General features: G+C 50.1%; 1 protein-coding gene, 1 non-coding gene and 1 pseudogene across 2 annotated transcripts; all 3 read left to right on the forward strand.

Moving 5' to 3' along the window:
* Positions 1-445: 445 nt before the first annotated feature.
* Positions 446-2,735, forward strand: LOC105874071 (interferon-induced transmembrane protein 3-like). The gene is made up of 2 exons (XM_012769579.3): positions 446-835; positions 2,418-2,735. Exons 1-2 carry the CDS (start codon positions 590-592, stop codon positions 2,568-2,570), a joined length of 399 nt encoding a protein of 132 aa, XP_012625033.1. The 5' UTR covers positions 446-589; the 3' UTR covers positions 2,571-2,735.
* A 20,735-nt stretch (positions 2,736-23,470) lies between these two features.
* On the forward strand, positions 23,471-25,993 carry LOC105874095 (L-fucose dehydrogenase-like; annotated as a pseudogene).
* On the forward strand, positions 23,793-23,975 carry LOC142870683 (U2 spliceosomal RNA). The gene has a single exon (XR_012919044.1). It is a non-coding gene; the product is annotated as a U2 spliceosomal RNA (small nuclear RNA).
* Positions 25,994-27,397: the final 1,404 nt, after the last annotated feature.

The raw sequence follows: 27,397 nt of genomic DNA on the forward strand, positions 1-27,397 counted from the left end.
CCCGCCTCAAATGGGGAGTAGAGGTGGGCGAGGTGGCTCACGCCTGTGATCCCAGCACTCTGGGAGGCTGAGGCAGGAGGATCCCTTGAGCTCAGGAGTTGAGACCAGCCTGAGCAAGAGTGAGACCCTGTCTCTACTAAAAATAGAAAAAGTAGCTAGGTGTGGTGGCACCTGTAGTCACAGCTGCTCAGGAGGCTGAGGCAGGAGGATTGCTTGAGCCCAGGAGGATGAGGTTGCAGTAAGCTACACTGACAGCAAGGGAAGGAACCTACTCAGGAAACGGGGTGATGGTCTATCTCAAAAAAAAAAAAACCGTGGGTAGCGTGGGTAGCGGGGGAGTGCAGTTAGCTGAGACACTCCTGTCTTGGGTCCCAGCACCGGAAGCCCCCACTTAGCCCTCAGGCCTTCCCCCCCCCCATTTCCCTAAAGTAATTTGATTCTCACGATATGTTCCCGCCCTCTCAGTCCCCAGCCAATTTCCAATTTGCTAATTACCAGGAAAGGAAAACTCTGAGAAACTGAAACCAGAGGGGAAAGGAGGGCCCCACTGAGCAGCCTGCAGACCCACGGCTGGTCTCCGCCTGGCACCATGAGCACTCCCCAGCCCTTCTTCACCCGGGCCCAAACCGGCCTGCACTCAAACTCCGAGATGCTCAAGGAGGAGCACGAGGTGGCCGTGCTGGGGACGCCCCACGGCCCCGCCACCTCCACTTCCACCGTGATCCACATCCACAGCGACACCTCCGTGCCCGACCACGTTGTCTGGTCCCTGTTCAACACGCTCTTCCTGAACTGCTGCTGCCTGGGCTTCGTGGCATTCGCCTACTCCGTGAAGGTGCGTGTGGGCGCGTGGGGGCCGCTCCAGAACAGTGCGTGTGCGCCTGCCGCCCACCTGCCTGGGGCCACCTGGGAGGGGCTTGTGTGTCCTTGCGTGTGTTTGTGTGTGTGTGTATCTCTCCCTGAGTGTTCCTGGCCTGTGTGTCGTGTGTATGATCCGTGTGTGCATCTCTCCCTAGTTACGGTCCAGAGTGCGAGAAAAGACCACCTTAGAAGGCGAATTGGAGGCCGGGTGCGGTGGCTCACGCCTGTAATCCTAGCACTCTGGGAGGCCAAGGCGGGCAGATTGCTCGAGGTCAGGAGTTCTAAACCAGCCTGAGCAAGAGTGAGACCCCCGTCTCTACTATAAATAGAAAGAACTTAATTGGCCAGCTAATATACGTAGGAAAAAAAAAATTAGCCGGGCATGGTGGCGCATGCCTGTAGTCCCAGCTATTCGGGAGGCTGAGGCAGGAGGATCGCTTGATCCCAGGAGTCTGAGGTTGCTGTGAGCTGGGCTGACACCATGGCACTCACTCTAGCCTGGGCAACAAAGCGAGACTCTACCTCAAAAAAAAGGAAAAGAAAATAAAAGAAAGAAAGCGAATTGGGTCAAATTGTGAGTCTTTATTTACTGGCCAGGACTACTTCTGCCCTGCAGAGTGACAGGCACAGACAGTAGTGATGAGAAGGGAAAAACGGCCCCTTTTTAAAGGCAAAAACCACACTCTAAGAATCTAATCAGCAAGCACTTTTACAAAAGCGAGAGAAAGCATTGACTTGTACATGTCTATCTTGTTTTAGCACAATGGGGGGAGTTGGAGCATTGAGATGGATTTTGTAGGAGTCACCGGCTGAGTGAGAGGAAGCCTCTGAAGCGGCTTAACTACGGACAACATTAATCTTAGCTGAAGTGCATTCTTCATCCTGTGATCTAAGCCCGAGCGCATTTCACTAGGTGCATGGAGCACGTCAGGCACCTAGCGTCTGTATCTCGTGGGCCGTTGTGTGCCATACACCACCGCCCTTCTGAACTTAATTTATTCTATTTTCTAAACTTAATTACCTTAGTAGAGGCAAGATGGCAGGTCCAGGGTCAGATAGGGGTCAGCTGAAAATTTTCCACTCTCCTAAGCAAGCAAGCATAATACAGAAGCTAATGGCGAGTTATTGGCTACCCATGGTCCCTAGGCCCTAACAACCCTAGTGTGCCCTGGCCTGCGTGTGTGTGTTTGTGTGTGTGTGAGGCCTGGGGGGTCTTCCCAGCACGGGGCTAGCAGGGGTCTGCGTGGGGCTGGCTGGGTCCCCCCACCCCCAGCCACGGGAATCCTCCCCACAGCCCAGGCCGGAAAGCCAGACTGCGCAGCCAGACTGTGCAGCGCGGGCTCTCAGAACTGCAGGGGCGCTCACTCCCAGGGGACTTCCCCCGGGTGGGGTGGGCAGTCTGCACTGGCCCAGAGCAGGGAGGAAGAGCCCTGAGGGTCCTGGAGGGGCTGTGGGGAAGGGCAGGGGCAGCCTGCTGGGGCAGGGAGGAGCCCGGGGAGGGGAAGGAGGGACGTGCATTCTGGCTCCTGGGCCCCTCACCATCTCGTCTCCCCCAGTCTAGGGACAGGAAGATGGTGGGCGACCTGACCGGGGCCCAGGCCCACGCCTCCACCGCCAAGTGCCTGAACATCTGGGCCCTGGTCCTCAGCATCCTTGGGATCATTCTGATGATCGTCGGCATGGTGATCAACTCCCGAAACATTCACTAGGACCAGAGGCAACATCGAGGCTGCTGGTGGCTGCCCAGGCCTGTGACCCCCATGCTCCACCTCACTCCACCTCCCATACCTGGCCCTGCCCTGGCCCCACCCCTTTGTGAAGCGGTTCATACACACCAGTCCCCTTGGGGGTCAATAAAGTGCACGTGTTCTTGAGGGTGCCGTGACTCTTCCTGGGGGTGGGGCACTGCCAAGGGGCCCCCACCTGGGTCTGAGATGGACCCCAGGGGTCATCCACGCAGGACTCCTCGCCCTCTGGGCAGCTCTGCGGGGAGCACGTCGTCCTCGGGCTTGCTGGTTTCTGGCCTCCCGCTGGAAAGAGCGCTGGACCAGGCCTTGGCGGGGGTCTCTCCGGTGCAGAGTCCTGAGCCAGAGCCGCGACCCAGGGGCTCACTGCGTCCAGAACACCTTCAGGCTCAGGACGACCGAGCCTGACTCTGGGCTGCCTGGAGCAGGCTTCTGGGGGCCTGCGTAGCTCAGGCCCTGGGCCAGGGCCCCGGGCTTTGGGCTTTGCATCCGGGGGAGCTGCTGAAGGAGCCCAGGCCCTCCCGGGAGATCCAGCCATGGTCCTCCTGACTGCTGCCTCCCGGGGTCCACCAGGCATCGTCGCTGTCCTGACTGACTGCCTGGGAAGAGGCCTCCCAGCTGCACAGCTCCCCTCCTGGACCCTGGCAGTTCAATGGCATCTGGGTGCCCCACACGCTGACCATGCCTTCATCAGCTGGGCGGCTGGGGTGGCCACGTGTGTCCCTGGCCCTGTCCGTCCAGAGCCACAGGGCTGGATCAATTCTCCCTTCCTGCGTCCCCACTCTGGACTCCAGAGCAGCATGCTCTGACCCCTGGGGACACCTGCCAGGCCTGGGCTGTGGTGGGCAGTGCCGGGTGCCCCTCTCCTGGGGGTCTCTGTGGTGGGCTGGGGTGGAGGACGGAGGACCGGCTGCTGCGGGGAGGCAGGGCTTAGCCCACCCCCAGGAGGTGCCTGCCCAGGTACCCCAGGCCAGGATACCTGCTCAGTGAAGCGGGAGGGGGGGCACCTCACTCACTCCTCCTGCACCGGGCACCCACTCCCCATCTTCCACATCTCCTGGACCCTGGGGGTGTCCGCACTGCCCCCCACCGTCCTCTGTGCAGGAGTGCACTTCCGTGCAGGATCCTGCCTCCCTCATTGTCCTGTAGCTCCTCCCCCAGTTTTTAAAATTGTCCTAAATTCCTTCCACACTAAATTAACCCCACCCCATAGAGATAGTCCTTGGTCTTTGACTCAGGTCGGGAGGGGCTGTGGGAATCGTGCTCAGCGCGGCCACGGCAGGCTGCTCCATCCATCTCCAGCCCTGGCTTGGGCCACCCGTCCCCAGTTTGGCCAACTGGCCCGGAGGGTGTGGGGCCGGGGCAGCAGCCCAGGGTCTGCAGGCCGGATGCCGGTGTGGGAGGGGAGGCCCTGAAGTGTCTTTCGCCAAGGGTGAGGGCTGGCTCTTATTTTGTTTTATTTATTTATTTTGAGACAGAGTCTCACTCTGTTGCCCGGGCTAGAGTACTGTGGCATCAGCCTCGCTCACAGCAACCTCCAACTCCTGGGCTCAAGCGATCCTCCTGCCTCAGCCTCCCGAGTAGCTGAGACTACAGGTGTGTGCCACCATGCTCAGCTAGTTTTGTCTATTTTTAGTGTAGGTGGGGTCTTGCTCTTGCTCAGGCTGGTCTCTAACTCCTGAGCTCAAATGATCCGCCCACCTCAGCCTCCCAGAGTGCTGGGATTACAGGCTTGAGCCGCCATGCCTGGCCAGGGCTTGCAATGTTTTAAGTTATGGTAAGGAAGCTAGTTAATCAGAGGGAAGCCAGTGGACATAGACTCAGGCGATCTGTCGGGTAAATCAATGGCCAGGTGTGTTGTAATCTCTGGTCCGGGCTTGGGCCTGTTGAGTCACAAAGGCCATCTCCAAGCCGGGTGAGGTGTGTCTGACCTCCCTTCTCATGGCCAGCAACTCAGCCTGAGGGTATTTCTGGGGTCCCCGTGGCCAAGAGGGGCCCATTTGGCCGGCTGGGGGGCTTAAGATTTTATTCTAGGTCACATCCAGCCCCTACAAGGAGCACATTCTGCCACTTTATCTCTGTGCCTCCATGTGAGGCTAGATGCAGCCCATTTCCTTTGCAGACTGTCAGAGGCAGGCCAGGCGCGGTGGCTCACGCCTGCAATCCGAGCACTCTGGGAGGCCGAGGCTTGAGGTCTGGAGTTCGAAACCAGCCTGAGCAAGAGTGAGACCCTGTCTCTACTATAAATAGAAAGAAAACTAATTGGCCAACTAATATGTATAGAAAGAGTTAGCCGGGCACGGTGGTGCATGCCTGTAGTCCCAGCTACTCAGGAGGCTGAGGCAGGAGGATCGCTTGAGCCCAGGAGTTTGAGGTTGCTGTGAGCTAGGCTGACATCACGGCACTCACTCTAGCCTGGGCAACAAAGTGAGACTCTGTCTCAAAAAAAAAACAAACAAAAAAAACAGACTGTCAGAGGCAAGAAGCACCACCAGTGGGACAGAAAAACACCCACACTTGGGGTCCCAGGCATTTCCCCCAAGTCCGAGATGTGGGAGGTGCCCCCCACCTCCGCCATAAGGACCTCGACCCCCTCCAGGTGCCCTGCACTCCCAGGCCCCCAGCCTGCCCTCCAGACTGTAGGCCCTGCTCCTGGACGGTGGGGGGAGACACTGGCCATGCGCCCCTTTGTCCCAGTCTGTCCTTTTAAGGGTGTTTCCTCGGGACAGGCTCCCTCTGGAGCAGACGGCAGCTCTGTTTATGTCAGTGCAATGGCCACCCGGTCTCTCTTGGGGCAAAGGTACCCCAGGGCTCCCATCCTCTCACAACCACTGTGTGTGCCCGGTCGCCTGCCCTCACCCAGACCCCTGTGGGAACTGGAACTTCGGAAGCTGCAGGAGAAACATCGCCCTTGGTTACTTGTCCTACTGGACAAATTAACTGAATTTGGCCTCCGTCCCGGGGGTCTGGTCTTGTGGTGGGTTTCCTGACACTGGCAGGTTCACTCCGGAGCTTGCAGGTGGGGCGAACTGTGAGAACCCCACAGGAAGACTCCACCCCGCTTCCTGCCAGTGCCTGCTCAGCACCCCCAGCCTTCTCCACCCAGGGCCTCCTGTGCTCTAGATGGGCCTTGGAGTGGCCTCCCCAGCTTCCTCCCACACAAACCACTGCCCCTGCCATTGGATTAGCCCAATGGCAACAGTTAAAACTGCCCAAATTTGAGTATAAACCCTTTCCCAATATCCAGTATCTCAGGAGAAATTAAAGTACAAGAATTATTCCTGTCGACGGAAAAAAGCCAATCTGTAAAATAATTTTAAAGAGATTTATTCTGAGCCAGATTTGAGGACCATGAGGCCACTCCCAAGAGGCCTTGAGCAAGTGGACTCGCTGCGGCTGGGTCACAGTTTGGTTTTATACATTTCAGGGAGACAGGGGTTACAGGCAAAGTCATCAATCAATACGTGGGAGGCATATATTTGTTTGGCCCGAAAAGGTGGGCCATATCGAAGCAGGGGCTTACAGGTTATAGGTAGTTTTAAAGATTCTTTGGCTTGTAATTGGCTAAAGACATGGAGCTTTGGGCCGGGTGTGATGGCTCACGCCTGTAATCCTAGCACTCTGGGAGGCCGAGGCGAGTGGATTGCTCAAGGTCAGGAGTTGGACACCAGCCTGAGTAAGATCGAGACCCCGTCTCTACTATAAATAGAAAGAAATTAATTAGCCAACTAAAATATATATATATATATAAAATTACCCAGCCATGGTGGCACATGCCTGTAGTCTCAGCTACTCGGGAGGCTGAGGCAGGAGGATCCCTTGAGCCTAGGAGTTTGAGGTTGTTTTGACATAAGGAGCTGTTATCAGAGAGAAGCCACTGGACATAGATTTGTTGAGTAAATTGAGGACCCACAGGTTTGTCTTGCACACCCTTAGGCCTGTCAGTGGGTTACAAAGGATGTCCCCAAGAAGGGAGGGGGGCATGATGAGGCATGTCTGTCCTCCTTCCTCTTGGCAGGCAATTTAGTTTCATGATATTTCTTTGGCCACAAGGGGGTCCATTCAGTCAGCCTGTTGGAGGGGTGGTGAGCCTTAAAATTTTATTTTAGTTTACATTCCTTTCTCCCAGTAAACTAAGCCTCAAAGAAATTGAACTAAAATTCTTAAGTTCAAGTCCAAAAAATCCTGGGAAGAAAAAAGCCCTAAACATGGGGGGCGGGGGACAGAATATAGTCATGAGACACAGTGTTCTGTTGCTCTGTTTCTCATCAGCAGTTCACAGCTTGCTACAGCCTCTGGACCACTCTGGGCCCCGTGGGGGGGGGGGGGGGAGGCTGATTCACCGGCTTCCGAGAACTGGGTCAGTGTTTCTCGGAGAGAACCTGCCCGGGCCAGCCTTTGGTAAGTCTGGGGTAAAACTTGGTTATTGCTCACAGCCTGACACTAAGCCTCAACCTCGAAAAACGAAGTGGGGTTTTGTTTGTTTAAGAAAGATCTTCCTTCCAGTCTGATACAACTGTTACCGCAGGAGGGGTGGGGTGCCTCCGGTCTCCCATCCCTGCCTGGGGCACTTTCAGCCCCTCCCGGATGAACGCCCCCAAAGTCTCTCTCCCTTAAAAAAGCCAAAGGGGCCGGTGCGGTGGCTCACGCCTGTAATCCCAGCACTCTGGGAGACCGAGGCGGGCGGATCGCTCAAGATCAGGAGTTCAAAACCAGCCTGAGCAAGAGCGAGACCCCGTCTCTACTATAAATAGAAAGAAATTAATCGGCCAACTAATATATATAGAAAAAATTAGCCGGGCGTGGTGGCGCATGCCTGTAGTCCCAGCTACTCGGGAGGCTGAGGCAGGAGGATCGCTTGAGCCCAGGAGTTTGAGGTTGCTGTGAGCTAGGCTGACACCACAGCACTCACTCTAGCCTGGGCAACAAAGTGAGACTCTGTCTCAAAAAAAAAAAAAAAAAAAAAAAGCCAAAGGGTTTCTGGGACGAGTGTGATTTCTACGTCACCAGGCAGGCCTGGAGCCATACAACTTGGGAAACTGGCCCTCACACTTCTCAGAGCTACTAGCAGGGGAAAAGCCTGAGCTCCCCAGGGACAGAGCCTTGGAGGAAGAATGCAGACACAGGGAAGAGAGTCCCTGTTGGCCCAGGAGGTGAAACAGCACAGACTGCTGCTCCCTCCCCCGGAATCCACAGTGCGCAGGATGCCAGGCGGGCAGGGCAGTCTGGCTTCGGTGTGGAGAGAGGCCCGGGGTGGAGGAAACTGCTCTGCTGTGTCCCCCCAGGCACTCGGGACAGTCGCTGCCGCCAACGAACCCTCTTCGTGGGAGAAAGGCAGTGGCAGCCCAGGTCTGCCTGCGCTGGGCTCACCTGGCAGGTGAGGAGTAGCTCACAGGCACCGGGAGAGGACGGAGACCTTAAAGAAAGACAACCAGGCCGGGCGCGGTGGTTCACGCCTGTAATCCCAGCACTCTGGGAGGCCGAGGCAGGCGGATTGCTCCAGGGCAGGAGTTCGAAACCAGCCTGAGCAAGAGCGAGACCCCGTCTCTACTATAAATAGAAAGAAATTAATTGGCCAACTAATACATATATAGAAAAAATTAGCCAGGCATGGTGGCGCATGCCTGTAGTCCCAGCTACTCGGGAGGCTGAGGCAGGAGGATCACTTGAGCCCAGGAGTTTGAGGTTGCTGTGAGCCAGGCTGACGCCACGGCACTCACTCCAGCCTGGGCAACAAAGCAAGACTCTGTCTCAAAAAAAAAAAAAAAGAAAGACAACCAGTCCACACAGCGCCTGAAGCTGAATCGTGACGCCAGATGGAACCACACACCCAAAACACACGATTAACACCAGGCAAGGGACAAACACTGGGCAAGGGCAGCAGATCACAGAGGAACCCGTCTGAGCACTGGGCGTGTGCTTGTAACCGAGGACAGACACAGAGCAGAGGAATGGAATGGGAAGTCCAGAATGAAGTCCGAATACAGAAGGAGCTTAGTACATAGGACAAAGATGGACTTTTAAATAAACAGTGCTGGAACAACAGGGTGGCGTCTGGGAAAAGATATGAGACCCATGTGTCACACCTGCGTAAAACACAACAACAACAGATCAGGGACCTGAATGTAAAAGCAGAGACCATCCGAGAACCAGAGAAACAGGGTAAAATTTTTCCTTGACCTCAGCATAGGAAAGGCTTTCTAATCAGGGTTCGAGCCCGGGCACGGTGGCTCACCTCTGTAATCCTAGCACTCTTCGAGGCCAAGGCGGGAGAATCATTTGAGCTGAGGAGTTCGAGACCAACCTGAGCAAGAGCGAGACATCGTCTCTACTAAAAAATAGAAAGAAATTAGCTGGACAACTAAAAATATATAGAAAAAATTAGCCGGGCATGGTGGCGCATGCCTGTAGTCCCACCTACTTGGGAGGCTGAGGCAGGAGGATTGCTTGAGCCCAGGAGTTGGAGGTTACTGTGAGCTAGGCTGACACCACAGCACTCTAGCCCAGGCAACAGAGTGAGACGCTGTCTCAAAAAAAAAAAAAAAAAAGATTCGAAACCCAGATGCAACAAGAGAAAAGATGAATATATTTGGCTGCATAAATAATTATTAAAATTTTCATAACAGGCCGAGTGTGGTGGCTCATGCCTGAAACCCTAGCACTTTGGGAGGCTGAGGCAGGAGGATCAGTTGAGGCCAGGAGTTTGAGACCAGCCCGGGCAACATGGCGAGACTCCTTATATGAAAAAAAACTTAGCCGGCACATTGGTGGTACACCTGTAGTCCCAGCTACTCGGGAGGCTGAGGCAGGAGGATCACTTGAGCCCAAGAATTTGAGGTTGCTGTGAGCTATGATGATGCCACGGCACTCCAGCCTGGGCAACAGAGTGAGACCCTGTCTCAAGGGGAAAAAAAGTATGTTTCTAAAATATGGACTCGAAACTTTGATTTTAATTGTTATAAATTGTGTAAGAAATCTTAAAAATGGAGAGACAGAGGACCAAAAGCTGAATCGAAAAATGGAAAAAAATTAACAGACACTCCACATTTTTTTTTTTTTTTTTTTGAGACAGAGTCTCACTTTGTTGCCCAGGCTAGAGTGAGTGCCGTGGCGTCAGCCTAGCTCACAGCAACCTCAAACTCCTGGGCTCAAGCAATCCTTCTGCCTCAGCCTCCAGAGTAGCTAGGACTACAGGCATGCGCCACCATGCCCAGCTAATTTTATATATATATATATTAGTTAGCCAATTAATTTCTTTCTATTTATAGTAGAGACGGGGTCTTGCTCTTGCTCAGGCTGGTTTCGAACTCCTGACCTCGAGCAATCCGCCCGCCTCGGCCTCCCAGAGTGCTAGGATTACAGGCTTGAGCCACCGCGCCCAGCCGACACTCCACATTTTAAAAAAGTGAAAATAACCCCCAAATGTGTGAAAAAATATTTAAACTCATTCATCATTAGAGAAATGAAAATTAAAGTAACACCAAGATCCCACTTCTCATCTATCATACTGGCAAAAATACAAAAGGTACACTTCCAACAATCTAAAAATGCATACGTGCAAGGTTGTTCATCGCAACGTTGTTTGTTATTGTAAACCACTGGAGACAACCCAGACGTCCGAATGTAAGAGAGCAGTTGGATAAACTGTGGCACATCCGCACGATGGAACCCTTTTTTACAGAAATCCAACTGTTGGAACCAAAGTGATGTTTCCCGTATTCAGCAGACAAGCAAGCAGTTTAAAGCAGCCAGGCCTGGGCAGCACCCACGGTGGACAGGCCTGACCAGTGAGCCCAGCGGCGTCACCAGCCCAGGACAGCCACGCTGGGGTCAGGAAGAGGACAGCTCACCCACGTCACCATGGAGACAGTAACTGGCCGGGTATGGTGGGGGTGAAGGATGTTTCGTCCAGTTAGTGAATAGGTTTCTCCTGGCCGGGCGCGGTGGCTCATGCCTGTAATCCCAGCACTCTGGGAGGCTGAGGCAGGCGGATTGCTTGAGGTCAGGAGTTCAAAACCAGCCTGAGCAAGAGCGAGACCCTGTCTCTACTATAAATAAAAAGAAATCAATTGGCCAACTGATATATATACAAAAAAAATTAGCCATCCATGGTGGCGCATGCCTGTAGTCCCAGCTACTCGGGAGGCCGAGGCAGAAGGATTGCTTGAGCCCAGGAGTTTGAGGTTGCTGTGAGCTAGGCTGACGCCACGGCACTCACTCTAGCCTGGGCAACAAAGCAAGACTCTGTCTCAAAAAAAAAAAAAAAAAAAAAAAAAATTGGTTTCTCCTGGGCTGGTCAAGGAATTCTGAAACTTCTATCTGTGTACGAGCATTGAAAAAATAAAGATTTTTGTGGTTAGTAAGACTTGGATTTCTCACTGCTGGAGAAATGAGTTACAAGGAAGGAAGGAGGAAGGCTTCGATGAGCCGGCTGTGTTGGGTGGAAATCCGAGGCTTCGGGGCGAACTCATGGCTTTTGACCTATACACGGAAAGACAGAGTCCTGCAGACGTGTGCGCACTGGCTAGCGTGCATCTGTCCCCCACCCCCTCTGCTCAGAGGGCCTAGAGGCAAAAGCACGTGTAGCACCAGGCTGATCCTAACACTGCAGTGAGGAACCAGGGCTCCCTGTAGAGACGGCTGACTTCAGGGCCGGGCAGGAAATGTACCAGATGGACTTGGAGCATCTTACAATAACAGGAAGCAAAGAAGTGCTCAGAAACAAAAACAAGTGAGGGCTTGTGTGACAGACACAGGAGGCAGGCAGAAGTGGCCCCTAATAGCCGGAGCCAGAGGAAGTTCAGCAATAACGTGATGATAGTATTGGGTTATAGGCCATAGAATAAAATAAATGTCTGTAAGTCCATGCTGATATACATAAATGATTAAAGAGAAAAGGTGGTTTTCTTTTCTTTTCCTTTCCTTTCCTTTCCTTTCCTTTCCTTTCCTTTCCTTTCCTTTCCTTTCCTTTCCTTTCCTTTCTTTTCTTTTCTTTTCTTTTCTTTTCTTTTCTTTTAGACAGAGTCTCACTTTGTTGCCCCGGCTACAGTGCCATGGCGTCAGCCTAGCTCACAGCAACCTCAAACTCCTGGGCTCAAGCGATCCTCCTGCCTCAGCCTCCCGAGTAGCTGGGACTACAGGCATGCACCACCACGCCCGGCTAATTTTTTTAATATATTTTTAATTGGCCAATTAATTTCTTTCTATTTTTAGTAGAGATGGGGTCTCACTCTTGCTCAGGCTGGTTTTGAACTCCTTTTTTTTTTGAGACAGAGTCTCACTTTGTTGCCCAGGCTAGAGTGAGTGCCGTGGCGTCAGCCTAGCTCACAGCAACCTCAATCTCCTGGGCTCAAGCAATCCTACTGCCTCAGCCTCCCAAGTAGCTGGGACCAGGCATGCGCCACCATGCCCAGCTAATTTTTTTTTTGTATGTATATTTTTAGTTGATCAATTAATTTCTTTCTATTTTTAGTAGAGACAAGGTCTCACTCAGGCTGGTTTCGAACTCCTGACCTCGAGCAATCCGTCCGCCTCGGCCTCCCAGAGTGCTAGGATTACAGGCGTGAGCCACCGCGCCCAGCCTGGCTGGTTTTGATAATTACACTATTGCTGTATAAGATGTTGTCAGTCGGACGAGCTGGGTGAGGGAGGTGCAGACGCTATCTGTATTGTCCTTGCAGCTTTTCCATAAGTCTTAAATTGTTTCAAAATAAAAAGGTTGATAGAAATCAATATCAGGCGACTGAAAGAAAGAATATGAAAGGTGGAATGAGCAAGGCAGCACAGTGGCTGGGAGCACAGACCCTGGATCCGGCCTGCCTGGTGCAGGTCTCTGCTTTGCTAGTTTCCCGCTGTGTGACATTGGGCAAGTTACCTAACCTCTCTGTCAACATTTCCACATCTCAACAATGGGGACAGCAAACAGCACCTGCTTCAGGTTGCAATGAGGGTTCAATACCACCCTATGCCAAGCACAGGTTAAGTACTTCGGCAGTGTTGGCTTCTACCAGTATTGTGATGACCAGAATTACCACATGGTGGGGACCCGGCTGGAGAGCAGGCGTTGCGTTGGCAGGTCAACCGGGAGCTGTTCTAGGAGGCGACTCAGAGGAATAAATAGATGGGCAACACGGCACAGAGCCAAGAGGTGGGGAAAGAACCCTGCTCGTCAATATTAGAAGTTCTAGAAGGGTTAAAAAAAAAAAAAAAAAAAAACTTGGAGAAGAAGAAATGCTTGAAGAAACAATGAAACCAAATTTCCCAGAATTAAGGAAAGATAAAAGACTTGCGCATTAACATAAAATCCTTAGGTCACCTGCCAACTGAATGAACCCCTCTTGGCCAAAGGAACCCCAGAAAAACCTGAACTGCAAGTGGCTCAGGGCTCCCCTGGAGGGATGGGAGGAGAAATCTTTATAAGGTGCACATGGAAGCGAAGTAAATATGTGATTGATTTCGACTGGAGCAGTGGCCTCAGAGTCCCCGGACAGAGCTTAGTTGGCTGGTCTGGCTGACAAAGCCTAAGCTGAGCTTTCCTAGAATGTGACCATTCGTGCTCAGTTGGGCTTCAGTTTTCTTGAATTACTCTTTGTCCATATAAACTTTTAAAAATCCTAACATGCCTAAGTTTATATTTTAATGGTTCTGGTGTCAGAAGTGGGATCCAACAGTCTCCCACACTCTCATGATGACCCGTGGGAGCAATGAACACCCAGGGTGGGTGCCCCGTGAGCCTCTGTGCCCACTCATTTCTCACTGCTCATCTCCACAGCACCGCCAATAGGTCCCTCTTGGACCTGCGCTCTGCAATTTCCATCTTGAGCTCTTCAAATTTATTTGAGCATTCATTGATATGGACAAGGTCTAGTGTTGAACTGGGTCCAACAGAAACTGGACTGGGTCCAGGTCGGATGCGGTGGCTCACGCCTGTAACCCCAGCACTCTGGGAGGCCGAGGTGGGAGGATTGTTTGAGCTCAGGAGTTCAAATCAGCCTGAGCAAGAGTGAGACCTTGTCTCTACTAAAAATAGAAAGAAATTGGCTGGACAACTAAAAATATATAGAAAAAAATTAGCCGGGCATGGTGGCGCATGCCTGTAGTCCCAGCTACTTGGGAGGCTGAGGCAGGAGGATCACTTGAGCCCAGTAGTTTGAGGTTGCTGTGAGCTAGGCTGACGCCATGGTACTCTAGCCCCAGGCAACAGAGTGAGATTCTGTCTCAAAAAAAAAAAAAAAAAAAAAAAAGAACTCAAGGAACACAATACAAAAGAATAACAGAATTTTAGACCTGAGTGGACTCTCTCTCTGCGCACAACTCTTGGGCTTCCACAAGGAAAAACAGAAGCTCCTCCCAAAAGAAGGGAGTCTGTGGGGTTTTTCTGTTTCCCTTAAGAGATCCCAGGCTGTTTTAAAGATACCTCTTAAGGCCCGGCGCGGTGGCTCACGCCTGTAATCCTAGCTCTCTGGGAGGCCGAGGCGGGCGGATTGCTCGAGGTCAGGAGTTCGAAACCAGCCTGAGCAAGAGCGAGACCCCATCTCTACTATAAAATAGAAAGAAATTAATTGGCCAACTAATATATATACAAAAAAAATTAGCCGGGCATGGTAGCGAATGCCTGTAGTCCCAGCTACACGGGAGGCAGAGGCAGGAGGATTGCTTGAGCCAGGAGTGTGAGGTTGCTGTGAGCTAGGCTGACGCCATGGCACTCACTCTAGCCTGGGCAACAAAGCGAGACTCTGTCTCAAAAAAAAAAAAAAAAAAAAAAACCATAAAAAAGATACCTCTTAAGTTAAGTTTAACTGAGTTTATGACTTGAACAAGGAAACATGAGTTGTCTCCAAGGGAGGTGGAGGCAGTTTTTCTCAGGATCCAGAACTGCCCCACACACAGCCCAAAGGAGGGGACGTTCTGCTGGCCACAACTGTGGTATAATCTACATTTTATCTAGCCGTATTTTTTGGAGTTGCAGCTTCTCAGCTGACCATCTACGCATAAAGACCCAGAGTTTCCGGCGTCCCACACAGATGGAAGAAAACGGGGAGTCAAAGGTCGCCCAAGGAAGAAAAAGGGTGAATAACAAATGAGTCCCTCAAAAACTCAAAAGTCACATGAGCATCAAACCCAAGGGAGCCGGTTTCCGGACCAGGAATGAGCCCACACCCTAACAGTGGAAGTGTAGAAGCTTCACCGTTAGGCCGTCAGGCGAGACTGGCCCTTCTCATTCCCGCAGGATAGCAGACAGAGGATTTTTATCTTCATTTTAAGTCAAAGTTTTGCTATTTTTTTTTTTTTTTTGAGGCAGAGTCTCGCTTTGTTGCACAGGCTAGAGTGAGTGCCGTGGTGTCAGCCTAGCTCACAGCAACCTCAAACTCCTGGGCTCAAGTGATCCTCCTGCCTCAGCCTCCCGAGTAGCTGGGACTACAGGCATGCGCCACCATGCCCAGCTAATTTTATATATATATATTAGTTGGCCAATTAATTTCTTTCTATTTATAGTAGAGACGGGGTCTTGCTCTTGCTCAGGCTGGTTTCAAACTCCTGACCTCGAGCAATCCGCCCGCCTCGGCCTCCCAGAGTGCTAGGATTACAGGCTTGAGCCACCGCGCCCGGCCAAGTTTTGCTATTTTTGTCGAGAGAATTTTTAAGGCTATCCACGACATTGTTATACACCTATTTTCTTTTTTTTTTTTGCCTTCTATAATTTGGTGTTTTTTTGTTTTTTTTTTTTATTTCGGCATATTATGGGGGAACAGATTTTAAGGTTTCAATAAATGCCCTCCCCCCCACGAGTCTGAGTTTCCAGCGTGACCATCCCCCAGATGGTGCACATCTCACTCCTTATGTATGTATATACCCGCCCCCCGCCCCCCTCCCACCTGCCCAATACCCTATTACTGTAGTACCTATGTGTCCACTTAGGTGCTACTCAGCTAATACCAGTTTGCTGGAGAATATATCTGGTGCTTGTTTTTCCATTCTTGGGATACTTCACTTAGTAGTATGGGTTCCAGCTCTAACCAGGAAAATATAAGATGTGCTATATCACCGTTGTTTCTTAGAGCTGAATAGTACTCCATGGTATACATATACCACATTTTATTAATCCATTCTTGGATTGATGGGCACTTGTATACACCTATTTTCAATTGGATCTTCTTATAAAAATAAATAAGGCCATTGTTTAGAATAAGAGGTTTCTAATTTTATTTTAAAACTTAGGAGTCTAATGTAAAAGATCCATCTTAATTCATCTGGCCATTGAAACATAGAAGTGTTAATGTGTGTTCCAATAGCACAGAGAGACAGAGAGCTGGAAGGTGTTCTTGTGATGTAAATGAAAGCTCACAGGGAGCAGCTCTCAGAAAAGGTCTCTTTTTAGACATTTAAAGACTTTTTTTTAGACATTCATCATTAATCTTTGTTGGAGGAGCCACTTTAAAATATGTCAAAGAACTACATTTGGGGGTAAAATTATTTTTTAATTTTTTTGTTTTTTCGAGACAGAGTCTCCTCGCTCTGTTGCCCCGGCTAGAGTGCCGTGGCGTCAGCCTAGCTCACAGCAACCTCAGACTCCTGGGCTCAAGCGATCCTCCTGCCTCAGCCTCCCAAGTAGCTGGGACTACAGGCATGCGCCACCACGCCCGACTTATTTTTTATATATATTTTATTTAGTTGTCCAATTAATTTCTTTCTATTTTTAATAGAGACTGGGCTCTCGCTCTTGCTCAGGCTGGTCTCCAACTCCTGACCTTGAGCGATCCTCCAGCCTCAGCCTCCCAGAGTGCTAGGATTACAGGCGTGAGCCACCGCGCCCGGCCTGTTAGGTGATTTCTTTGGTTTTGGGGAGTGTCAGGCATTACTTTGTATCCTAAGAAGAATTTGACTTTGATGTGCTTCGTGGCCGGGCAAGAATGATGATGTTAGAGGCACTGACTATACCACAGGGGCCTCTCATTTCTTTGCATGTTAGCTGAGAAAGGCTGTGATTTAAACACTTACTAAAATGTCTTTGTAACAAAAGGTACCGTACAGGCAATGTGTGGCGCAATCCTGTGGCATCTCTCTCTGTCTTTTGGGGACCTAAGATTCAATGTAGGCTCTGCCCTGAGCTAGGTGGGCCAGTTAAAAACAATTAGACTATTGCTGTTTCATTTTCAGTACCTGATATTTGTCTGTTCAGGAATTCTATTTCTTCCTGGTTGAGCCTAGGGAGGCTGGGTGTTTCTAAGAAATTGTCCATTTCCTCCACGTTTTCCAGTTTGTGTGCATAGAGGTTTTTGTAGTATTCATAAATTATATCTTGTATCTCCATGGTATCAGTTGTAATTTCTCCTTTATTGTTCCTGATGGAGATTATTAGAGATTTTTCTTTTCTGCTTTTCATTAGTCTAGCCAATGGTGTGTCAATTAAGAGAGAAACACTCCTACACTGCTGGTGGGACTGCAAACTAGTTCAGCCTCTGTGGAAAGCAATATGGAGATACCTCAAAGCGATACAAGTAGATCTACCATTGGATCCAGCAATTCCACTAGTGGGCATCTACCCAAAAGATCAATAGTCACTTCATGAAAAAGACACCTGCACTTGAATGTTTATAGCAGCACAATTCACAATTGCAAAGCTGTGGAAACAACCCAAGTGCTCATCAATTCATGAGTGGATTAATAAAATGTGGTACATGTATACCATGGAGTACTACTCAGCTTTAAGATACAATGGTGATATAGCACCTCTTGTATTTTCCTGCATAGAGCTGGAACCCATTCTACTAAGTGAAGTATCTCAAGAATGGAAAAACCAGAACCACATGTACTCACCAGCAAACTGGTATTAACGGATCAACGCCTAAGTGGACACATAGGAGTAACTTTTATCGAGTGTCAGGAGGGTGGGGAGGGGGAGGAGGAGATGGGTATGTACAACCAGACGAGTAAGATGTGCAACGTTTGAGGGATGGACACGCTTGAAGCTCTTACTCAAGGGGGGAGGGAGGCATGGGCAATATATGTAACCTTAACACTTGTATCCCCATAATATGGATCAAAGCGAGACCCTGTCTAAAAAAAAAAAAGACATAATTTGAAATTAACTGTTCTTTTAAACTAGTGAGTTTTACTTGTCTTATCACTAAAATTCTAAAATCTAAACTATATAGTGGGTAGGCGAGGTGGCTCACACCTGTAATCCTAACACTGTGGGAGGCCGAGGCAGGAGGATTGTTTGAGCTCAGGAGTTTGAGGTTGCTGTGAGCTAGGATGATGCCACGACACTCTAGCCGAGGCAACAGAGTAAGACTCAGTCTCAAAAACAAAACAAAACAAAAAAAGCTATGCAGTCTTTGTGTGTACGTGTGTATGTTATACATTGTATCTACATAGTGTATACATCTATACATGTTTATATACTGTCTACACATGGTACCAAATTAACTTAAAAATATGAGTACTCATAAACTAAGTAAATCAACCCAAATGCTTTTCAAGTTCATGTGACTTTAGTAATCATTGGTAAGTAAAAATAGTTTTTAAATTGTTAACAAAATAAAATAATGTCTTCAAAATTTTAATTTAGGCCGGGCGTGGTGGCTCAAGCCTGTAATCCTAGCACTCTGGGAGGCCGAGGCGGGCGGAGGGCGGATTGCTGGAGGTTAGGAGTTCGAAACCAGCCTGAGCAAGAGCAAGACCCTGTCTCTACTATAAATAGAAAGAAATTAATTGGCCAACTAATATATATAGAAAAAATTAGCTGGGCATGGTGGTGCATGCCTGTAGTCCCAGGTACTCGGGAGGCTGAGGCAGCAGGATTGCTTGAGCCCAGGAGTTTGAGGTTGCTGTGAGCTAGGCTGACGCCACGGCACTCACCCTAGCCTGGGCAACAAGCGAGACTCTGTCTCAAAAAAAAAAAAAATTTTAATTTAGACATTCTTTTTTTTCTTGACTTTTTTTTTTTTTTTTGAGACAGAGTCTCACTGTGTTGCCCAGGCTAGAATGCCATGGCATCCGCCTAGCTCACAGCAACCTCAAACTCCTGGGCTCAGGCGATCCTCCTGCCTCAGCCTCCCGAGTAGCTGGGACTACAGGCATGTGCCACCATACCCGGCTAATTTTTTTTAATGTATTTTTAGTTGGCCAATTAATTTCTATTTTTAGTAGAGATGGTGCTCTTGCACCATCTCAGGCAATTTTTGCTCTCGCTCTTGCTCAGGCCGGTTTCGAACTCCTGACCTTGAGCTATCCTCCTGCCTGGGACTCCCAGAGTGATAGGATTACAGGCGTGAGCCACCATGCCCGTACTTTTTAACTATTTTATTTCTCTTTTTTTCCCAGAAAAAGGAAATGAGCCATGAAGAAAAATGAGTCTTAATGTCAGAAATAAACTGATGCAAAACTAGAATTTTGTCTTCCCCGTTAAAATGACAATGTTTTCTTAGCACATTGATCTGCCCTTAATAAGAAATTATAAAGGTTTTTCTTTATCTTTTAAGTAATTAGCCTAGGAAACAAAGGTTATTTTTGTTTTGTCAAGAAAATTTCTATGTTTCATGTGGTTTATATTAGGTCTTTGATTACATGAAAAAACTAGGTTCTTTCTACTAAAAGAGCTAAGGTTTTTTTTGACAACTATATGCCTTTCTGTATTTGCCTTTGATGTCTTTTAATTATGACTTAGTTAAATGAATAACTAAGTATTGCTTCATGGAGACCTATGATTGTACTTAATCAAGTGTTTAAACCATGTGATATTTTTGGACAATGAAACAAAACGATGGGTTCATGAAACTGCTAACCAAGATCAAGAATTAATTACATGGGGCCAGGCGCGGTGGCCCACACCTGTAATCCTAGCACTCTGGGAGGCTGAGGCAGAAGGATCATTTGAGCTAAGGAGTTCGAGACCAGCCTGAGCAAGAGCGAGACCCTGTCTCTACTAAAAATAGAAAGAAATTAATTGGCCAACTAAGCATATATAGAAAAAAGTAGCCGGGCATGGTGGCAAGTGCCTGTAGTCCCAGCTATTCGGGAGGCTGAGGGAGGAGGGTCACTTGAGCCCAGGAGTTTGAGGTTGCTGTGAGCTAGGCTGACGCCACGGCACTCTAGCCCAGACAACAAACCGAGACTCTTGTCTCAAAAAAAAAAAAAAAAAAAAAAAAAGAATTAATTACATGGGACTGAATGGCCTAATGAAGAGGAACTATAGTTTCTTATGACTTCCTATTTAAAACACTGATGGTTCTTTAATGTTTTGTTTTCCAGATTGAAGGAAACAGTTTTCTTTTCTCCTAAGCTATCTATAGCTTATAGCAATCTGGTAAAATATCTTTGTAAACAAAGATGAAACAATTACTTTTTCTCTCTACCTAATCCTTCCAGAATTCAAACACCATTAGTGGATATTCTTTTTCTTCTTTTCATGGCACTATAGTTATTTTCCTAAGTTCAATAAGAATTTGTTCTTGGCTGGGCACAGTGGTTCACACTTGTAATCTCAGCACTCTGGGAGGCTGAGGCAGGAGGGTCGCTTGAGCTCACGAGTTTGAGACCAGCCTGAGCAAGAGTGAGACCCCTGTGTCTACTAAAAATAGAAAAATTAGCCGGGTGTAGTGGCACCTGTACTCCCAGCTACTCGGGAGGGTGAGGCAGGAGGATCGCTTCAGCCCAGGAATTTGAGGTTGCGATGGGCTATGCTGACGCCACGGCACTCTAGCCGGGGCAACAGAATGAGACTCTGTCTCAAAAAAAAAAAAAAAAAAAAAAAGGAATTTGTTCTCCTTGTAACAGAACACAACTAGAAACATTGGCTATATCACCAAGGCTGAGACTGGAATGCTGTATCTGAAGATATGCACAAAATCAGATGTGTCCAGAGAAATTTTAAGGAACAAAGATTGACCTAATGGTGCCGGTGAAGCCCCTTGGGAAAAACTGGCCTGGTACACGGCTTTAGGATCCCCTGGCCTTATGGGTTGACGCCTGTTGCCGAGTGGGCCCTCGGAGTTTGCCGAGATGACTAATGCCACCACCAGGGTCAAACGTGCTTTGAGTGGAAATCTAGAAATCTTTCCCAGATGGCTGCTCTCTGGACTCAGAGGCATAGTTTGCAGTTTGTTCTCACCTTTAACCTTTGTTTTTCTTTTGTTTGCTCTGGTTGGCTTGGTTCATGGGGCTGGGAGCTAAGGAGCATCCTCCAGAACTCTTGGCCTCCCCTCCCCACGGTTGTCCCGGCAATGACCCTGGGGCGCTGTGTTCTCTCAAGAGTCTAAATTCCTGCTCTGGCCACCAGATGGTCTCACTGTGATTAGAACAACAGAGAGAGAGAAGGAAAATCTCTTCAATGAGCCTGACATCCTGACCTGTGAGCTCCACGCTGAGACAGAAACAAACCAGCTGTGCTGCCAACAGACCACGGTGCCAGGCTGCCCGGTGGGCGAACTGTTAAAATAAGCACCTGGGAGGCTGCCAGACTGCGCAGGCTCTATTGCAAACTGAAACCTAGGAAAACACAGCCTGAGCCTTCTCTGCCAGAGCTGTCAACTGCCGTCCGATCAGGGGCTTTGAGGATGCTGCTCCCAGTGCACGGACAAAATGTTTCCTGGCTTTGCTCCCACATGCAACATACAGCAGTTTCCCTCCTGCCCTTTTGGTGCAGCCCTGAGCCACTCTGCTGGGTGCTGCCTGACTCATGATCGCTGCTTGCTCAAATAAACTTTTTATTTGTGTTTTCTTTCTTTCTTTTTTTTTTCTTGAGACACAGTCTCGCTTTGTTGCCCAGGCTAGAGTGAGTGCCATGGCATCAGCCTCGCTCACAGCAACCTCAAACTCCTGGGCTCAAGCAATCCTCCTGCCTCAGCCTCCCAAGTAGCTGGGACTACAGGCATGCGCCACCATGCCCGGCTAATTTTTCCTATATATATTAGTTGGCCAATTAATTTCTTTCTATTTTTAGTAGAGACGGGGGTCTTGCTCTTGCAAGCGGCTGGTTTGGAACTCCTGACCTCAAGCAATTCGCCTGCCTCGGCCTCCCAGAGTGCTAGGATTACAGGTGTGAGCCACCGCGCCCGGTCTTCTTTCTCTCTTTCTCTCTCAGAGTCTCACTCTGATGCCTGGGCTAGAGTGTGGTGGCGTCAGCCTAGCTCACAGCAACCTCCAACTCCTGGGCTCAAGCAATCCTCCTGCCTCAGCCTCCCAAGTAGCTGGGACTACAGGCATGCGCCACCATGCCCAGATAATTTTTTCTATATACTTTTAGTTGGCCAACTAATTTCTTTCTACTTTTAGTAGAGACAGGTCTCACTCTTTCTCAGACTGGTCTCAAACTCCTGACCTTGAGTAATCGGCCCGCCTCAGCCTCCCAGAGAGCTAGGATTACAGGTGTATTTATTTATTTTTGAGATAGGGTCTTGCTCCGTCACCCTGGCTGGAGTGCAGAGCTGTACCTGACTGTAGCTCACGGCACCCTCAAACTCTTGGGCTCAAGCAGTCCTCCTCCCTTGGCCTCCCAAAATTGTAGGATTACAAGCATGAGCCAGTGTACCCATCCTTAAATAAACTCTTAAAAATTGTGGGCCGGGTGGGTGGCTCACGCCTGTAATCCTAGCATTCTGGGAGGCTGAGATGGGCGGATTGCTCGAGGTCAGGAGTTCGAAACCAGCCTGACCAAGAGCGAAACCCCCGTCTCTACTATAAATAGAAAGAAATTAATTGGACAACTAATATATATAGAAAAAATTAGCCGGGCATGGTGGCGCATGCCTGTAGTCCCAGCTACTCGGGAGGCTGAGGCAGGAGGATCGCTTGAGCCCAGGAGTTTGAGGTTGCTGTGAGCTAGGCTGATGCCATGGCACTCACTCTAGCCTCGGCAACAAAGTGAGGCTCTGTCTCAAGAAAATGAAATAAAATAAAATAAAAAATTGTGATGTGCCTAAGTTTATCTTTTAACACATATAAGAAGACTGTGGGGTGATATCTTATACAATTGAAAAAAAAAATCTATACTTTCATATGTAGCCAAATTGTTATTCAAGTGTAAGAGGGTAATAGAGATGTTTCCAGAAAGCCTCAGAATGTGTCGCTCCCAAACATTGAAAATGTGTGTGGAGAAGGAACTCAAAAGGAAGAAGAACAGATTCAAGAAATGCCGCCAGGCACACAGGGCAGGTACCAAACCCCTCCACGAAGTCTCTCACCATCTGAGGAGCAAACCACCAGCACCCAGCAGGGAGGAGCAAAGGGCCAGGTGAGGGCAGGTGCAGCCACAAGAACCCCAGACAATGCTATAGACCAGGGGACGCGAAGGGGGAGGTGGCAGGGACATGGGGAGGCCATAGAGCAGGTGGTACCACAGAGACCAGGTGTGGTCTCCAGTCCTGACCACCGTAGAACACAGCGAGACAACACCATGCGACCAGCACCGTGGTGAGAAAATGTGGTTGTTTTCTCTCCCTCACAGGTTCTTAACTGAGACACTCTCCCTGAAAAAAATCCCATGATCATGGAATAAATGAGAGAAAAATCATCAGAAGTTCAGTTATTATATCCATCATGCAGGCGAGGCCTCAGTTTAAAAGAGTCTCTCTCGGCCGGGCGTGGTGGCTCACGCCTGTAATCCCAACACTCTGGGAGGCCAAGGCGGGAGGATCATTTGAGCTCAGGACTTCAAGACCAGCCTGAGCAAGAGCGAGACCCCGTCTCTACTAAAAATAGAAAGAAATTAATTGACCAATTAAAAATATATAGAAAAAATTAGCCGGGCATGGTGGCGCATGCCTGTAATCCCAGCTACTTGGGAGGCTGAGGCAGGAGGATCGCTTGAGCCCAGGAGTTGGAGGTTGCTGTGAGCTAGGCTGACGCTACGGCACAGCCAGGGCAACAGAGAGAGACTCTGTCTCAAAATAAAATAAAATAAAATAAAATATAAAATAAAATAGTCTCTCTCTCTTCAGTGGCTTGGGAGTCTTGCTTAGACAGTATCGTGGAAAGAAAATCGAAATCTTGGGGCCACACTCCCCACTTCCTCATGCAAAGAGGAAGGTTAGGGTCTCTGGCACCCTTGTGAGGAGCTGGCCCCACAGATTGTCACGCTAACCCTTGCAGACCTGTCATAACAAGAATGTGCAAACTGTCCCCGTGTCTGGCACCTACAGATAAGGCCTCCCTGCGTCCACACCAGTGGCGAATTACATGAATTACATCGCTTCTCGGCCTCTGGCTAAGATCACGCACGGTATCTGTTCCTATCAGTTTAACACCTGCTATGTCCTCTGTCTGAGGATGACAGCATGTCAAATGGATTTGGGGAGCAAGGAGATGAATGGGAGCTTGCCCCATGCAGCGACCTGGTGTTGCGGCACCTCCAGGAATGGTGCACCCCTCGGGGGGATTAAAAAAAATGAATGACAAGTTTGTCTCCAGGCACCAGCACTGGACACGACACAGAATCAGACCTTCCTCCCCCTGCCCAGGGACATCTCCCTGATCGAAGCTCCTTCAGTCCCTCATTTTATGTAAAATGTCGACATCCTGGGCCTCACCAGAAGGTAACCACCACCTCACCACCCCCACCCCTTGACCTTTTCCTGCTTGCTGCTGCCTTTGAAATGCTGAAGGTCCCGACCTCCACTTCAGAGAAACAGCCACAGCTTCTCTGCAGTTCCTGTTTTTCCTGGGACACATCCTCAAAATCTCGGCTTAATCAACCTGCGTTGGTTTGGGTTTCTGTCTCAGCCGTGCGTGCTTGGGCCGACAGTGTTTTCACAAGGAGCCGTAAGTCCTGCAGGGACAAGACAAAGAAGAGAGCATCTTCAGGCTGTCAGAAGGTGGAGAATCTGGGAAGGAGTGAAGCCTGCTCCTGGACCCTGGGTCCCGCCGCCATGGGAGCTGACGGACAAGCCGTGCCCAGGGCTGTCTTTGGGCAGGACAGGCAGACGGGGCAGGAGGACTCTGAGTCACTGTCTTACTGCCACGCAAGCAGACAGGGGCACAGTGTCCTGTCTTGACCTTTTTCAGCTCAGCAGCCCTGATGTGGCTGGGATCTTTGGCCCCTCCGAATCTCATGTTGGAATTAGATCCCCGGAGACTTTGGAGGTGGAAAGAGGCCCAGAGTGAGTGACCGAGAGAGACTCGAAATGGCCACAGGAAGGAGCTATGCTGGGAAGCTGGTGATTGTGACGGGGATGGGGGGGCAGACGCGGCATTGGAGGCGGAATCTTGAAAGCCTTGGATCTAGGCAGCCGGGCTCTGGAGGAGGAGGAGCTTCCTGGAGTTGTCTTTATCCACCGTGACGTGACTTGGGGAGAAGATGTGAGTGAGGACCCTGATCTCCAAGACCATCCGCCAATTCGGCTGCCTGGACTGTGTGGTCAGCTACGCCCACCCCGTGGAGCAGTGGCTCATGGAGACCACACTGACAGCTTTCGCCAGCTGCTGGAGCTGAACTTGCTGGGGTTTACAACGTGGCCAAGGACGCCCTTCCCCCCCTGCGGAAGACCCAGGGGAACACCATCAACATCTGCAGCCTCCGCCTGTAATCCTAGCACTCTGGGAGGCCGAGGAGGGCGGGTCGCTCAAGGTCAGGAGTTCCAAACCAGCCTGGGCAAGAGCAAGACCCCGTCTCTATTATAAATAGAAACAAATTAATTGGCCAACTAATATATATAGAAAAAATTAGCCAGGTATGGTGGCGCATGCCTGTAGTCCCAGCTACTTGGGAGGCTGAGGCAGGAGGATCGCTTGAGCCCAGGAGTTTAGGGTTGCTGTGAGCTAGGCTGACGCCACGGCACTCACTCTACCTCGGGCAACAAAGCGAGACTCTGTCTCAAAAAAAAAAACAACAAAACAAAAGACATCTCCAGCCTGGTGGCGGCTATTGGCCAGTCCCAGTCAGTTCCCTATGTGCCACCAAGGAGGCAGTAACAGCGATGACCAAGGCCTTGTCCCTGGATGAGTGTCAATACGGTGTCCAAGTCAACTGTATCTTCCCAGGAAACATCTGGACCCCACTATGGGAGGAGGTGGCAGCCTCAACACCTGACCCCAGGGCCACAGTCGCAGGGGGCACCTTGGCCCAGCCGGCTGAGGTGGGGGCTGCGGCAATGTTCCTGGCCTCCAGAGCTACCGTTTGCACAGGCATCGACCTGTTTTTGACGGGGAGTGCAGAGCTGGGCTACGGGCGCAAGGCCGGGCCGGGCACCCCACTACTCATTGGTGATTTCTCACATTTCCACCTGGGACTCCCTGCCTAGGACTCCCCTCCCCCAAAATCCAGCCTGCACCATCTGCCTCCCAGGTGCAACCCCTCAACCCCTTAGACTTCAAGCCCACTTAGGAATGTGCCAGATCACCCTGCAGTTTCCCATAAAAGCAATTTGCAGCCAGAAAAAAAAAAAAAAAAAGATATTGGATTCCCAGTGTTGGAGGTGGGCCTGGCAGGAGGTGTTGGGGGCCTGGAGCCCTCCCCTCCATAATGAGCTCACGTGTTGGGTCCTAACAACATACTTACCCAGCTTAGAGTTAAATTTAGTAAATAGCATAGGTGCCCTGCCCAGAATGTTTACCAGTGATGTGTAACAAGCAAGGTCCATGTAACAAACAAGGTTGCTGCTTAGAGGCGCAACAAAAGGTGTGAGTTTTTGCAAGTAGACAAGAGCTGCCCAGCCCCACGTTAATAGGGGCCTGGAGGCCACATGATAGGCACATTGTTCCTATTATTGTTGCTTGGCCCTGTGAGATGGCTGGATAGTCAATGGCAGGTAAGACTCCTCAAGGAGGAACAACCTAAGGTGCGCACAGCCACCCGGGGACCAGCCAGGAGGAACTGGGGACGGAAAGTGCCCCCTGTGGCTGCCTTGCTTAACCTTGCTTATCTCAGCCTGTGAGATGCTTTGAGCTTTGAGCAACTGCCTGGAAACCTTGAGTCAGGGGACATCTGTGTCCTTAGGCTACGTGTTCCGGAATTTATGGCCATTGCTGCAATGCCTGGGTGGTCACATATAAAGAAGTAACTTTGATTTTTTAGGGTATAAAAATGAAACGACTGGTGCGTTCTGCACTGCAGTCTTGTACCGTCTTTGTGTGTGTGTGTCTTTCTTTTTGTGTCTCTTTGTGTTCTGTGTTCATCCCCCGTCCTGCAAACGGGCCACAGCACTCACGTGTCAGCTGGTTGCTTAAAGGAGCCAGGCACCCCCTCCTCCCTCGCTTGCTCCTGCTCTGGCCACGAGACACACCTGCCAACCCTAACCCCATCACCTTCCTCCCGCCTGGACTGGAAGCTCCCTGAGGCAGGTGCTGGCACCACCATGCTCCTTGTGCAGCCTGGAACCGTAAGCCAAATAAACCTCTTTTCTTTATAAACTGCCCAGCCTCAGGCATCCCTTTATAGCAGCACAAAAAGCGAGGGACACAAATGCACAGTGTTTTGGAGAGGAAGACTGTGGTTTCCTTCACTGCTCCTGACAGCTCTTGGCACTGTGGGGGCAGAAAAGCGTGAAACCTTCTGTCGTCACCCATTGCCAGGTCACACAGACATTCCCATGACAAAAGACAGCTCACGCAGGGCACAGTGGCTCACGCCTGTAATCCTAGCACCCTGGGAGGCCGAGGCAGGCAGATGGCTCAAGGTCAGGAGTTCGAGACCAGCCTGTGCAAGAGTGAGACCCCATCTCTACTAAAAATAGAAAGAAAATAATTGGCCAACTAAAAATACAGAGAAAAAATTAGCCAGGCATGGTGGCACATGCCTGTAGTCCCAGCTACTCGGGAGGCTGAGGCAGGAGGATCGCTTGAGCCCAGGAGTTTGA

This window comes from Microcebus murinus, chromosome 4 (genome assembly GCF_040939455.1).
Source record: "Microcebus murinus isolate Inina chromosome 4, M.murinus_Inina_mat1.0, whole genome shotgun sequence".
Lineage (NCBI taxonomy): Eukaryota > Metazoa > Chordata > Mammalia > Primates > Cheirogaleidae > Microcebus > Microcebus murinus.